Source organism: Muscardinus avellanarius (genome assembly GCF_963383645.1).
Source record: "Muscardinus avellanarius genome assembly, chromosome: 4".
Classification (NCBI taxonomy): domain Eukaryota; kingdom Metazoa; phylum Chordata; class Mammalia; order Rodentia; family Gliridae; genus Muscardinus; species Muscardinus avellanarius.
In genome coordinates this window covers 32,576,045-32,591,806 of record NC_137789.1, presented here as the reverse complement: position 1 = coordinate 32,591,806, position 15,762 = coordinate 32,576,045, and the positions used below count along the sequence as shown (strand labels likewise).

Sequence of the window (15,762 nt, the reverse complement as noted above, 5' to 3'; positions counted from 1 at the left end):
TTATTTATTTAGGTGGTACTGGGGTTCCTGGAAACCCTTCTACCACTGGGCTACACTCCCAGACCTATATTTTTATACTTTAAAAATTTGGAAACAGAGTCTCTTAAACCAGCACAGCTGGCTTCGAACCTACGTGATCCTCCTGTCCCCCCCTCCCAAGCACGGGGATTACAAGTGTGCGCCACCATGCCTGGCTCTATGTTCTTTTAAATACTAAAACTTCATCTGCTATTTAGTTAATAACAATTGTATTTTCTTCACTTTTGTTTATGATGAAAATTAAGTTTAGAAATTATAAAAACTCTATCCATTTAAACATATAATGTGGGGAAGCCTGGTGTGGTGGCACACCCTTGTAATCCCCAGGCTTGGGAGGCAGAGACAGGAGGATCATGCTGGTTCGAAGCCAGCCTTGCTGGCTTAAGAGACCCTGTTTCCAAATTTAAAAAAATATATAAAAATAGGTCTAGGAGTGTAGCCCAGAGGTAGAAGGTTTCCAAGAACCCCAGTACCAAATATATATATATATATATATATATATATATATATATATATATATATATAGCGTGGGGAAAACACTACACACCATTTTTATACTTTTATATGCCTTTGGCAATTTTATTTTGAGGAAAAATAATGTAATAACATAGTTAACTTTTTTTAGTTTTCTCATCTGACATTGTTTTGTAAAATTTAAGAGTCAACATTTAGAAACAGGAAAACAAAAAACAAAAGTTTGTTCACTCCTAGAAGACAGAACCAAAAAAATTGCTTAAATTTTAAAATACACACACACATACACACACACACACACACACACACACACACACACACAACTAGTTTTGCTTCTCTACAATTTAGTCATTATAGTAGAATATAAGTTTCAAACACACGAAACCTCCAGTCTCCTGGTGCATCTTGTGTTACCATCTCTTGTTCCACTGGCATTCCTATGTTAGAGCAGAGTGTTCTCAGGATAATTTCACTGGAAAACACACACACACACACACACACACACACACACCAGTTCTTCCTTATGTATTCAAATATTCAGAAATGTTTAAAAAGACTTTTAAAAAAATTCACTGAATGAAATTTCACCTAAAATTTCATTGTTTTCTAACATAAGAACATGGTATCTTAGAAATTATTTTATATTTAACTGTTCTTCCCAGGGTTTCTTATGTCACTAAGGGTCAGATACAAAAAGTTTGCCAAGTAACCAACCCTGAAGACTAGTAGCCAATAAAACAATGCAAAATTGAAAACATAAACCAAATAAGGGGCATTATGAATTGTTAGTGAAGTCTGAGTGCAACAGACTCTCAAAGAACTAGGCATAAATCCCAGTGCAGGGAGTTACTGCTCCACAAATAAGAACACTGTCTACTAATGGCATCTATTAAAACATAAGGCATATGGTCTTATGATTTCTGAATGAATAAATGAGGATATCTATATTCCACTCACTGTTCTCTAGGACTGGTTATACTAACTCGCAATGTCAAAAGTTCCCACAGAAACCAGGTGTTGATGACACACACTTATAATCCCAGTGTTTGGGAGGCTGGAACAAGAGGATCACAGATTCTAGGCCAGCCTCAGCAACACAAGGTCCTCTGCAATGTAGTGAGACCCTGTGTGGAAATTAAAAAAAAAAAAAAAAAGATAGAGATTGGTGTATAGCTCGGAGGTAGGATGCCATTGGGTTCAATCCCCAGCACACACGAACACACACAGAAAAGATCCCATAGTGGAGACAGTGCCACACATCTGTAATACTAATACTTGGGAGGCTGAGACAGGAGGATCACAGGTTAAAGACAAGCCTCAGCAATTTAGTGAGACCCTAACAAAACCCTTTTCAAAACAAAAAATAAAAAGGGCTGGGGATGAAGCTTGGAGGTAGAATGCTCCTGGGTTCAATCCCCAGCAACACGCCACACACACACACACACACACACACACACACACACACACACACACACAGTCAATATTCAAGTTTGTCATGGCTTCTAAGTTTTGCTCCTATTGTATAGCATTTACTGACAGCAGCAAATGAGGTACCAATGTATTGACTTTTGAATGCACAGAGCTAAAGCTTCTGATCTGCCATTAGGAGATTCATGCTTTATGTTGTTTTTTAAGCCAATCCATCTGCACTCTTCTCAGGTCTTCCTCCCTTCCCATGGCATGCACTTAAGAAACAGCTGGCAAAGGTCCAGGGTGCAAGTCTGGCTGAGTGTACACAGCACTGCTTTTTAGTTTTGTTTTGCTAGACTGCTGCTTTTTATTTCCCAAACATCACTTATCTACCTAAATTAATCGGCAGTAAACAAGTAAATATCTACCAAGTATCTATGCTATGCCTACTGTGTGCAGTAAGTCCTGGTTACTGTGCCAAAGGGCAATGTAGAGGTAACAAAAAATGTCCACAAATTAAACACTCTTCAATCTCTAGAACTGCCAGATTTTTAGTCCTGATTAAATAGGACTTTCTGAGGCCCAGTTGTTTTTCTCCAAGCATTCTACACGTCATGCCTCTGGGCCTGACACAGCTGCACACTGACACCTATCAGCCCAGAACCTTAGAGGTATCTCTATAATCAACTGGACTTACATTTCCACACGTAAATATATTTAGTGTATCCCCAGAACTGTGCCTGAGTGGCCAAGCTGTTTCCCTGTTCATGACAACTTCAAGCGGCGTCCTCCTCATCCCTTCATTTTCTTCACAACCCTTACAACACAGTGAATCACTCTGGCATTGTTCTCCCAATCTCATGAGACCAAACGGAAGGCAGTACGAGAGTCAGTTTTAGAACCAAAATAGGAGATCCCTTATATTCATGTTATTTTTTGCAGATTCTAACAGTCAAACAGTTTATTAAATACATGAGATGAAAAATTAGCACAACAGAACAGTGTTTGTGCTACCTCTCTGGGAAGTGAAGGCTTTTCCTGAGGATGGCTTCATCTGTGAGAGAGTTTTAAATGCACCGGAGCGAATTACACAAGGGAAACACAAAACAGTTCAGCAGTGGGCTGTTTTTAAGAGTCTGATTGAAGTCTCATTGGAAGCTTTAAACATTTCACTCTAGTACAGTTTGGGCCTGACCTTGACTACCTTTCTTACTGGTGGTCATTACTGCTCAGTATGTATATTTACTAGTGCACTTTACTACTGAAACACACTTGATTTAGGCTTTCAGTGGCTCCTGTGTTCATAGTGGCACATGGACCAAGAGGGTTTACTTCCCAAGTGACCACTTCAAAGTACTTTCAGTGTATCTGATAACTATTCCACTTCCCTTTGTTCACTCATCTTCCAGCTGGGAAGCAGAACTGGTCATATTTGGGATCCATGAGTAGCCTAGCAAACAACACAAGTTCACAGTATTGTGAATTTGGAAGGTCAGCAGTTTGTATGATGTCCACTGGGAAGTTGAAAGAAAGGAAAACACCCAAAGATCATCAGCATAATCTGTCTCTCTCCATCTTCACTTCCACCATTACCAAGATAGGTACCGCCATTACCAGCCACGTCCAAAAGAACCTTAGTTTTGAAACTTTTCATAAATTGCAGTATCTTGACAATTTTACCATCTTCAGCTGATCTTATTAAAGTATCTTAGAGCAATACTTTATGAGACAAAGTATTTCTATGCACAACACTATTTACCATGTTATCTTATGTTTGTGTCTATGCCAGCTTAAACTGTAAACTCATGGAAAAAAGGGCTGTGATGGCGATGGTTTTTTTGTAATTTATTTGTGTGCAAATAGCCAGGCATACAGAACAGTAAAAATTGTCATACAACAAATCAGGAAGAGGATAAGAACCACATGATTTTGCTCACAATCACCTGAAAATATCAGAAATATTAAGGTTAATCTAAAAATCAGATTTACTTTTCAAGACTTTTACCTTCAAATCCATATTTTTTCATTATTTCATTCTGAACAATACTCATCCATTTATTCTTTCAGTAATTTACTGATGAAGGCCTGATATAAACCAGACACTAGGAATTCTGTAATGAACAAGAGAGATACCACCTAGAGACAAATAAAAATTACATTCTAAAACATGCTTTGGCCAACTAATTATAAATGTTAAAAAATGTAATTGCAAGTGAGGAAAATGATACAAATGAAACTGAGACTATAACAGGAAAATCTGGAGGTTAGGAAAATCTTGAGAAAAGAGAAGTTTTCATTGATATTCGAGTTGAGTTCTGGAAGATAAGTAAAATACAAACTAGAAGCACATGTGTGGTTGGGGAGTGGGGTTATAGGGAGGGAAAATTCATTCCTAGGCAGAGGGGGCAGCATTACAAACATCAAAGCACAGAAAGGATTGTGGCTCTTTAGAATACTCCTTAAAGATAGATATCAATTAGTAGGTTATAAAATCAATTTATAGGACACAATCATCATTATGTTCATTAAAGTATCTGTGATGATCATAAAGTAATGGTAGGTATTAATTTTTTTCCATATTGAGGATTGAACCCAGAGGCATTCTACCTTCGAGTTACACCCCAATCTCTATTTTATTCTTTATTTTGAAACAGTCTAACTTGCAGAGGGCTGGCCGCAAACCTTCTATCCTCCCATCTCGGCCTCCTCAAGTACAAGGATTACAAGCATGCACCACCACAGTGGGCTCTGTAGGTACTCCTATTTATACGAATACATGTACACCTATGTATATACTAGTATTGGATCATGTTTAATATTCTGCAGGAATCAAGACACCTGGAAACCACTCAGCTAGAGAGGGAGACCAGTAGGGCTTGAGGCTGGCATAAAAGGAGGCTGATGCACCAAGCTGATGTCATACAATGAGACCTGTGTTAAGGATCCAGTTTTTAGGCTAAGGACAATGAGAGGCTATTGAAGAATTTTAATCACAGGAGAAAAACAATCAGATTTAAATTTGGAAAGATCATTGACTGTAATATAGAAAAGGTAGGAGATGGTAAGAATAGGGGTTCAAGAACAGTTAGAGCTGTTACATTCATGTAAGTGATGGGTTCCAGCTTGGGCAAGAATGGTGGCAGAGAAATAAATCCAAATAAAAAAATATAAAGTAAGTTCAAAGAACAAACAGCAAATCAGCCCCGAGTGAAGGGATCACCAAATACAATGCAGCACAATTTAGAGAAAAACAAAAAAAACAAAAAACATGAGTTAGCTGGCTGTGGTGGCACACACTTGTAATCCCAGCATTTGGGAGGTTGAGATAGGACTGCAGTTTGAGGACAGCCTCAGCTACTCAGTGAGGCCCTTTGCAACTTAGTGAGACTCTGTTTCAAAATACTTCAAAAATAGGGCTGGGCCCCTAGTACTGAAAGAGAGAGAGAGAGAGGGAGGGAGAGGGAGAGGGAGAGGGAGAGGGAGAGGGAGAGAGAAGAGAAGAGAAGAGAAGAGAAGAGAAGAGAAGAGAAGAGAAGAGAAGAGAAGAGAAGAGGGAGAAGGAGAAAGAGAAAGAGAAAGAGAAAGAGAAAGAGAAAAAGAGATTTTTTCTGGAATGAGAACTATGGAAAACAAAACATGGAGGGGGGGACCCAAGGAACAAGAGTGAATAACAAAAGTCATTTTTCAAATCAGGAGTCATGAATCCCAATCAATGTAAATAAAATTCATACATAAGACACATTACAGTGCAACTTACAGAACACTAATGAAAAGGAGATCCTAAAGGCAACCTTAGAGAAAATCCTAATTACATAAGCAATGAACAAGATAATTATCATACAAAATAACGTCTCATTTTTGAGTTTATAAAAAGAATATGGACCAAAGTAACAAGCTGGGAGAAAGACTATTCCAGTGAGTTTTCCTCACATTGCTGTGGCAGAAATATTAGGAGTTTAAATTAAATGGAACATCTAGCTGCTCAACTAATGTAAAGGAGATACTCAACTAAAATGAAGATAAACTGAGGTTAACCCAAGGCCAGAAGCAGGCAAAGGAAAGCCAAAAGAGGACACACTGAAAGCTCATAAAATGGTAGGAAGCAACCAATCAGTAATCATAATATACGAAAACAGATTCCATTCACTAGTAGACAGACACAGAATTGCAAAGCTAGTTCCATCAAGTCAGATGAACTGGGAATAACTTGTGTTCATCAATGCTTGAAGGAATAAATTATAATATACTCACACAACGAATACAACAAAGCAGTGAAAGGAAATGGGCTACCACCGAGTACATCAATATGGATGAATCTGTGTAGAGGAAAGAACGCAAGCCAAAGAATACCAAGTACATCAGCTTCCTAGCTTTCCTCCCTGAGATTTTGATGACCCAGTAGGGCACATTTGATAACTTTTTAACTGCGAGGCTAGGTAATTATCTAGAAATCTTTTATTATTAATGTGGCTCAGTAGTGCTACCGTTTTGAAATACTGAATATTAATGATACCAAGAGTAAGAATGTTTTGAGCCTTGGGTCACTGGTGGGTACACAAAGGGATCTTAACATCTTTCTTCTATTAAGCCCGAGTAACACATGCAATTCTATACTGTTTTGTAATTAACTATGGCTTTGTTATACATCAGGACTTTTGATCCATGAAATTGGCTCTTATAAAGATCGGTTTCTCTTGCTACTGGTGCCACCCCCCCCCCCCAGCATTCTGTTTGTACTACAAATAGTAAGAATTATACAGTTCTTCACATACATCTAGCCCTTACTTGGCATTTTCATATCAGTGAATTGAATATTATCACTTGGCTTATCCTGACCAGTAATCCTGCCTCTAGGTTTGACACATTTCTAATACTGGGGATTAAACACAGGGGTGCTCTACCTCCAAGCTACACCTTGGCACATTTTATTTTAAAACAGGGTTTTGCTAAGTTACTCTACACTGGCCTCAAACCTGCAATCCTCCTGTCTCAGCCTTGTAAGTACTAAAATTGCAGTCATGTGCCATGGGACAAGGACAGTTACAACACCTCTGGACTATAGTTTAGAAGTACCAATACCCCAACCCTAAGTCAGGGACCAGAAACACAGTATTTAGACCAATTCTAGCAGTTGGGTGTTTTTGTAAATAAGATTGTGTTCGAACACAGCCATAAACATTCATTTTATGTACGTGAGAGCAGAAAGAAATGTGCTACCTAACTAGGTTTTATTCAGCAACCAATGTAAAAATAAATCCACTTCTGTGTAAAGGAGACCCTATACCTTAAATACTTTAGGTATCTGGTAAACTTTGCATGTGTTTAACATTCAGAAAGGTATTTATAAAATTCAGCTTATACTCCTAGTCTTTGCAGCTACACAGCAAGTGCCTTAAAGTACTTCAAGAAATTAAAGGAGACCCTATACCTTACTTTAGGTATCTAATAAACTTCGTGACACTTTTTCAGGGAGGGATTTATGAAATTCAACTTACACTCCTAGTCTTTGCAGCTACACAGCAAGTGCCTTAAGTTCTTCAAGAAATTAAGAAATAGCTTTATTTATAAAAGCTCCAACATAAAAACCACCAAAATGATTTTCCATGGGTACATGGTTAAACAATGTGGTACACATCAACAAAATAAAATCCTGCTAAAGGAATAATTACTGATCTATATAATCTGGATTAAATTTTAAAAAGCTAATCTCAGGCCAGAGTGATTACTTTGCATACTTGGGGCCCTGGGTTTGATCCCTATCACCACAAAAAGGGAAGTAAACAGAAAAATGATAAAATAGGATTTATACACAAACTATGCACATCTTGTAATATACTTTATATCATCTCTGTGCTATAACAACCTTTTAATACAATGAAAATGCTTAATCAATCACAAAAAGAGGTCTGAACATATTCAGTACATTTCAGAAAAAAATATTTTTTTCTGAATATTTCCACCTGCAGTTAGTTGAATTTGTGGACAAAGAACCTGAGAGCACACAGCATCTCCCATTTAAAAAGCACAGTGGGGCTGACTCTAATTCCATCTATGTAACATTATTATAACAGAATTACAGAAATGGAGAACAGATTACTGTTCTATTGAGAACAGATCTCTGTACTGTTAAATTGCTGCTCTCTAGGAGTTAGAGAGCTACTGCAGTTAGGTTTGGCTATAAAGGGGTATCGACAATATGATCCAAGGATGATAAGTCTGTTCTCGACTGCAACAAGTTACACAAATCTACACCTGATAAAATGGCAGAGGTATTCACACATATTGTACCAATGCCAATTTCCTATTTTTGGTTTCCTGTGATAGTAATGAATATGACAAAACTGAGTTGAGCTGACATGGGCCTCTTAGAACTATTTTTAACTTCCTGTGTTTACATAATTATTACACACTCACACATGCATGCACTCTGTACACACAAAGAAAACCACAGCAAGATAAATGAACCAGACAAAATTTTATTCAAGTTCACCAAAATGTATACTGAATACATTATAATTGCTTCTAAAATGTATACCACCCTTTATATAATAGTTTTCATTATTTCATCTTTCTCTTTTCATCTATTCTTCAGTAGAAGCCAGAATCTTGAGTTGCCCAGTTAGGAGCCTAAAATATTTGGAGAGAAATCAACAGGGTAAGAGAAAAATACTTTCTGAAAAAGCTAACACTGGAACACACACACACACACACACACACACACACACACACACACACCTAATTACATCATCTGTTATAGCTTTTGATCAATGATAAAATATAACAATAATAAAATCAACACTGGAACAATACAAACTAATACTGAACCAAAGAGAAAAATTTTAATCATCATTAGAAAAGCTATTTCCCCAAATAGGCATTTTAGACTTGGATGGAACATGCAATTCTAATTTTAACTCATTCCTCTCTTTTAAAACTTCAGGACTATTTGATCTAGAGACACAAACCTGCTCCTAAATGAAGTCCTTGAATGTCCTACAACTGACACCTAACAACTTCCTAGCCTCTACTTAAATATAATCATATGGTCTGAAAAAAATAAAAGTGGTTTGGGATTCTAAAGTTAGAAGGTCATTAAAGTTCCTTCAATGTCTAATACGGAGGACTTGAAATGGGCATTATTTTAAAAATATGAACATATCAGCGATAACTCAAATCTGTGTATGATCAGCACAAATAGAGTAAGATTAACATTTTAATAGATTTCAAATACTGACAAGAGGGCTACACATGTAAGTTATCATGTGCTATTATCAAAATGATATATTGAAAACCCGAAGGAAATGAGTTAATGAAGTCACCTGGGAAGAGTAAAGAAGAAATTATACTAGGACCACACAATTTTCTTTGTTTTATTGACTAATGCATATAATTCATCTAAAAAAAAATTCTTTCAGTTTAGTAATTTCTTAAAATGTTTAAAAGCTTAAAAAGAAATATAAAAATCAGATATAATTAATATATGTCTTCAAAGCTCATGTTCCAATTATGTTACACTATTACTAAATGCTAGACAACATAGAATAGGTGTGGTTCTTACCTCTGACCTACTATTCTGGTTAAGTTTCTTTTCAATATTCATGGCCAACATCTGGCTTCTAAAAGAAAGGCTTTTGGTCTTTTCAATCACTTGCTGATAGGGTGAGACTGCATTGTTACCCATAACCACATGGCCCTAAAACAAAACAGAAGAAAACTGTTCCTATAATGTTCATGACCAGCGTTTGCCAGTAAGTCATGGGAATGATATAACAACACTACAATGACTGCTATACATTAATTTTTATACGTTCTTACAAAGTAATAGTATTTACCTGACCAAAAAAAGGAGGTTGCTTTCAAAAAACAATTATATATTAAAACAAAATGAACCAAAGTAAATTATTAATAGTGTTCTAATTAGAAATTTACAAAAGTATAAAATAACAGCACAATGCTTACTAATTTAGAATCAATCTTGGCATCCAGTCTTGCATTTCTAATCAAATTCACAATCCACCTTTCAGCCTCTTCTGGAGTCATATTCAATTTATCTGCCAACATACTAGTGAAAAAAAGTAAAAACAGCAATGTTAATTAACTGGGCCTAAACACTTAGTTTCATGTACACAATGTCTGAGCCGCCTTGGGCAGACTTCTGGGTCATGTTCTCCTACACAGCACCACGACCCTTACTGTGTGCAGAGTTCATGTTTGTGCCTACTGCCTTGTACTGATTCCATCTCACCAGCAAGACTGTGAGATCCTTGAGAGGAAGGTACCAGGATTTGCATTTATGGAAATCCTTCTATGTTCTAGACTAGCACCTTTTTTTAATTAGCAAATGCCCCAAAATAACAATCTAAGGGAAAAAAGGTTTCATGATCTAGAATAAGAATACAAAGTAAACTTATGGTCAACAAAGAGCATAAGTATTAAGTATAATCTAAAGCTCAGGGTTGCCATGTTATGTTTGTGCTGTAAAATCCGAGGGTACTCCAGGCATTGCTTATGTGTGTGCTATAAAATCTGGGGATGCTCCAAAGCATTGTACATCATATAACCTAAATGGCTAAAGTTGAGAGAGAAATGCAAACACCTGTAAAACCTTTACCTAAAATGCTTTGTGGGCCAGGTGTGGTGACGCACACTTGTAATCCCAGCATTTGGGAGGCTGAGACCTGAGGATCGCGGTTCGCAGACAGCCTCAGTTACTTAGTGAGGCCCTTTGCAACTCAGATAAAGAATAAAAAATAGGGCAGGGGGTGTAGCTCAGAGGTTGTAATGCTCTTGGTTTCATCCCCAGACCCATAAATAAATAAATAAATAAATAAATAAATAAATAAATAAATAAATAAATAAATAAAGTGCTTTTTGACACCAACCAGCATGTATATTTTTTACTTTATGATCAGATTGTAGAGAGCCATTGCAGTGCTTGATTTATGAGAATTAAAGCAAGCACTAGCTTTTGTAGAGAGAACAACTATGCATACATATATAATACTACAGAATACAGTATTTTATAGTATTCAGTATGTATGCATGCATATGAGTACTTACATACTAATACTAACTGCCCTTTGTCTTCATTTGAAGACATTACACATTGCCCAGCCTTTTAATGCAATCCCTGGTTTGATGAAAAGAACTAGAATAACCAACAAAATCATTCCTTGAAATACTATAGACTAAAAATCCTGACCCAACATACTTCAACCATTAAAATGTTAATATTCAAAAGACATTAGCAACTGTATAAATTATGTAATTCTAAGCTTCCAACTCAAATATAACCACTTTGGTTAACAAAAGTACATTTATGGAAATGAAATATTTGTGCTATCCCTATTTTACATGTTTATTGACAGGAGTTAATAAAATGGTGTTTTACTTAAAAGGGTATTTAAATAAAAAATTCTTGTAATTTTTGTTTTCTACAGCTCCCCAATAAACTGCCTTTCTCACTGTGCATGATTTGTTTTATGGCAATATAAATTTCATTCCTATCATTTCACTAACAAATTACCTGAAGCTGATAATTTAGATAAAGAATGTATTAAACTGAAATCTTCAAGATCAATATTCTGCTTTTAAAAAGAAACAAAGTCCCCATAATTGTTAGTACTGCAATTTTAAATTGTAACACAAAACACATTTATGAGCTATTTAAGTAACTAGAATGATAATGAAATATTCAGTCTTGAAACCTCTCTCTTTGTTGTCTATATATCCATTTGAGATGTTTTCCAATTATTTCTTTAACTCTAGCTTTTTTTAGGGGGGTGGAGGGCACTGAGGATTGAACGCAGAATATTCTACCTCGGAGATACACCCCTAGCCCTTTTTATTTTCTGTTTTGAAACAGGGAGACTGTTGCTGAGAGAATCTCACTAAGCTGCTGAAGCTGGTATCGAACTTGTGATACTCATGTCTCAGCCTCTGAAGTACTAGAATTACAGTCATGCGCCACCATACCCAACTTAATCCTAACTTATTCAAAGTTTTTATAAATCTTCTGTCATCTTGAAAACCTTGCTGATCTTTTCTCATCTTGAAGATTCTGTTTTCTTCTCCACTTGTCACACTAAGCCTCTCTCTTCTTAACCACTTCTGGGTCTCTGCATGCACTGTGTGACATCTACTTAAGAGGCCCATTTCTTCACTTAACTGCATAGGGTCTCAGCTAAATTAACACCCTCAAAAGCTTTCTAAGACACATCCCCCAACTATAATGCATGTTTGGTGTTTTTATAACCAACTCTCCCTCCTCTCCTCCCTTTTCATACCACTGATAAGAGTTGTAGTTGTTTTGCTGAATATGTGCTTTGTGGTAGCTGGCATATATGCAACTAAAGAGCATGCACCTTATCGTTCTTATTTACTACTATATATCCAGCAATGAGTACAATTTTCATCACACAGGACACAATTAATAAAACAATAATATTTGCTGTGACTGATTCCTATTATAGTCACTACCCTAGGTCAGGTTCTATTACTATTTCCTACTTCTGTAATTTACCTCTTGAGCTTCTCAATCTATTTTACATAGCTGCCAGGTTATTCCTAAAACTCCACTGATCAGTCTGCCCTCAAATTCCTTTCAAACCTTTAACAGAACTCTTACAACAAAGCAATAAAACTCAAACTTCTAAGTTACTCCTTCATGGCTAACTGCAATTCAGGTCTCATCTAACTTTTCCAACTTCACATTTTCCTCTCTCATGGGTGCCAAATGTCCACCAACCCAAACCACTCCTTTTATTTCCATGCCATTCATTCAACAAAACAAAAAGTGGTTTAGGTCCTGGGGACAAAATCTCATCTGTTTTCAGCCTTTAAAGTATATACATCTCTACATACATACATAATATTTCTTCCAAAATACATAAACTAAGCCGGGCGTGGCGGCGCACGCTCGTAATCCCAGCGCTTGGGAGGCTGAGACAGGAGGATCGCACAGGTTCAAAGCCAGCCTCAGCTACTCAGTGAGGCTCACAGCAACTTAGTGAGACCCTGTTTCCAAATAAAATATATATCTAAAAAAAAGGTCTGGGAGTATAGCCCGGAGGTAGAAAGCCTCTGGGTCCCACCCCCAGTACCACCAAAATACATAAACTAAATGTTATGAAGAAAAGTTGTATGGAGCTTTGTGAGGTACAAAAGGGTTTGCTAGTGCTAATTTGGGGCTTTGAGAAGAGTCTAAGGAAATGAGAGCTAATCTAAAATTTTAAGATAAATTCCATTCAATAGTAACTTTAACTAGAATCCCTCTATCCTATTTCTGTAAACACAAATATTAAGTCTCATTCCAACATGGTTGGAATAATTCGGCAATGTGGAGGAACATAAATGCCTGCCTGCTATGAGCTAGTCACACTTTGGGGATTTACTATTTGCCTTGTGTTTACTGATCCTTTATTTAGTAAATCAAATAACATTCTGAAATAAGGTCTATGAATTATCAGTAAATTATTGACAGTACCTAAACTACTAATCACCCCCAGAGTAAATTAAAGAATGTGGCAATAGTCCATGTTTCTTGTAAATAACATGGAATTACAATAAATGAAATTAAGTGATTAAAATAAACCCTCAAAGTCTCTAATTATTTTCCATCCTAATAATTTTATATAAAATAATAAAGATTTAAAAATTAAAATGTAATATTCTGGCCAAACACAATGGTCTACACCTGTAAACCCAGCAGCTCAGGAGGCTGAGGCAGAAGGACTGAAGGTTCAAGGCCAACCTCAGCAAATTAATGAAACACATATCAAAAAAGAAAAGAAAAAAAGGTGAGAGCCATGACTGTAGTTCAGTGTTTATAAAGCACCCCTGGGGTCAATCCCCAGCATGAGGGTGTGGGAAGACTATCCTATCAAAGTTTGAAGACAAAAAGTTGGTCTAAGCTTACTTGATGTTATTGGAAATAATTCAGTTAATCAGTAAACTAAGTAAAAAATAAATGCAAAATTTCTAAGAACAATATAAAGTTCAATCCAGACTTTAAACACAAAATTAAGCTTTACATTTAGATTATACTAAAAATCTCAACCTTGTCTATGGGCAACTTGAAGTAGAAATATTTTCTAGAAATCTTTTTCATGTATCTATAAGTTGGCTACTTTTCCTGCTCAAATAACAACAAAAAAATCCTACTGAATGTTAAATAAAGTAAGCCTAGACCTCATTACAATTTCAAAAGACAAAGGAAAATAAGTATTTAATCCTTAACTCAATTTCTTTTTCTTCAATTAAACATGTTCATGCTTCTAGCAGAAAATTAGACACTTCTTGTTTCTGGGCAGTAATTAATACCAGTGGTCCCACTTAAGAAGATATATATACCTTATTACATATATATTATATATATAATATTATATATCTTAAGTGCATGCATATATCTCAGGACCTAATTAAGGTTTCATCAATTTAGGGTGACTTTCTATCAAGTCTTCAAAGCCCAATCTTTTAGATGGTCTCCCTTTTCTTAATTTTCCCACAGCTACCACCCACTTCCCAACATTCCGTATTTCACCAAAAATTTGGGTAAAGAATTTGGAATCCAGCATTTCACAGGTCTTAATTGCCTCTTTAAATAACCTTCCTATCAAGATATGAAAAGCTCTGGCATGGTTTTTACTGAAAGCCGTGGTAAATATAGCCAAAGAAAATTACTACAAACATTTCTAAGCATACACCATGAAAATTAAAGAATAAGTATTAAATAGAGTCTGTGCCTAACTGTAAGACTGATAGAAAATAAAAAAAAAACCAGAGAAAGTTGAGAAATGTTAAATGCTACATGTGAATAATGACAATTCTCACTGAATTTTCCAACATCTTGAGTAACTTTAAAAAATATATATTACTTTATTTAATGCAGAAGTACAATGATAATGGTCTTTGAAAACTATCCCCATCTGGTAATGAGCCTTTCTTTTTCTATCTCAATTAGAATAATTCTGCATATAAATTGTCATAGAAAAATTAAGAGAATATTAAGATCTAAATTTACTTAATAAAATAAGCAAAGTAGAATGACTTAATAGCTAAAAAAAATGCAAGAGTACTTGGCAAATACTTTATTTTGTGAAAAGCTGAAACTAACCAACCCCCATAGGGAAATCACATTAATGTATATTCCAACATGTTTATCATATACACTCGAAATATTACTCCCATACTTGTTTTTATCTACAATTGAAAACTGGTCCAAGAATTATTTTAGAACAGCTTTTAAATTTCAGACACACACCATATCTGATAAACTATTCAGCTATACTAAATTAAACCGCACCATAGTAATCTTTTCTGACAGATGTTGCATACTTTATGGTAAACAGATTTGTAACTTATCCTACGAATCAATACGGTTGTATATAAACTGATAAAAACAATTTTAATATGCATTTTTATAAGGATATGAGTATCATATGTGCTTACAGCCATTAAGTCAAGAAATCTATTAATAGAGAATGTTTCAAATCACTAATGGAATGAGTTGTTTAATAAACCATGGGTTTTATAATCCTATCCTATTCAGCATTTGAAATGTGTCCTCTGGGGGAAGAAAAAGAGGCCAGAGATATTTACCCTTCCCCCTCAAAAAAGATAGAATACCAAATAAATATACACTAATTAGAAATAGAAACAGACCAGCATGAACTAGAAAATGGAATAATGTGCCATAATTAGTATTCAGTGGAAAAAAACCCTCTAGGTTCAGGACTAAGAGGCATTCCACTTAAAGATTCATCAGTGACCACTGACATTTCTAACTTACTTCCCTGGGTTTTCTAATATAGAAAATAAGTCTATGTATTTTTTTTGCTA

General features: G+C 35.7%; 1 protein-coding gene across 1 annotated transcript in view; it reads right to left on the bottom strand.

Annotated features, from left to right (window-relative positions):
* Positions 1 to 8,460: 8,460 nt before the first annotated feature.
* EIF3E (eukaryotic translation initiation factor 3 subunit E) overlaps positions 8,461 to 15,762 on the bottom strand; it is a 36,946-nt gene continuing 29,644 nt past the window's right edge. The window contains exons 11-13 of the mRNA XM_080695008.1: positions 9,883 to 9,985; positions 9,482 to 9,616; positions 8,461 to 8,550 (exon numbers count right to left, since the gene is read on the bottom strand). Of these exons, the coding sequence (XP_080551134.1) occupies positions 8,512 to 8,550; positions 9,482 to 9,616; positions 9,883 to 9,985 (277 nt within the window). The 3' untranslated portion in view covers positions 8,461 to 8,511. The remainder of the gene's footprint in view (positions 8,551 to 9,481; positions 9,617 to 9,882; positions 9,986 to 15,762) is intronic.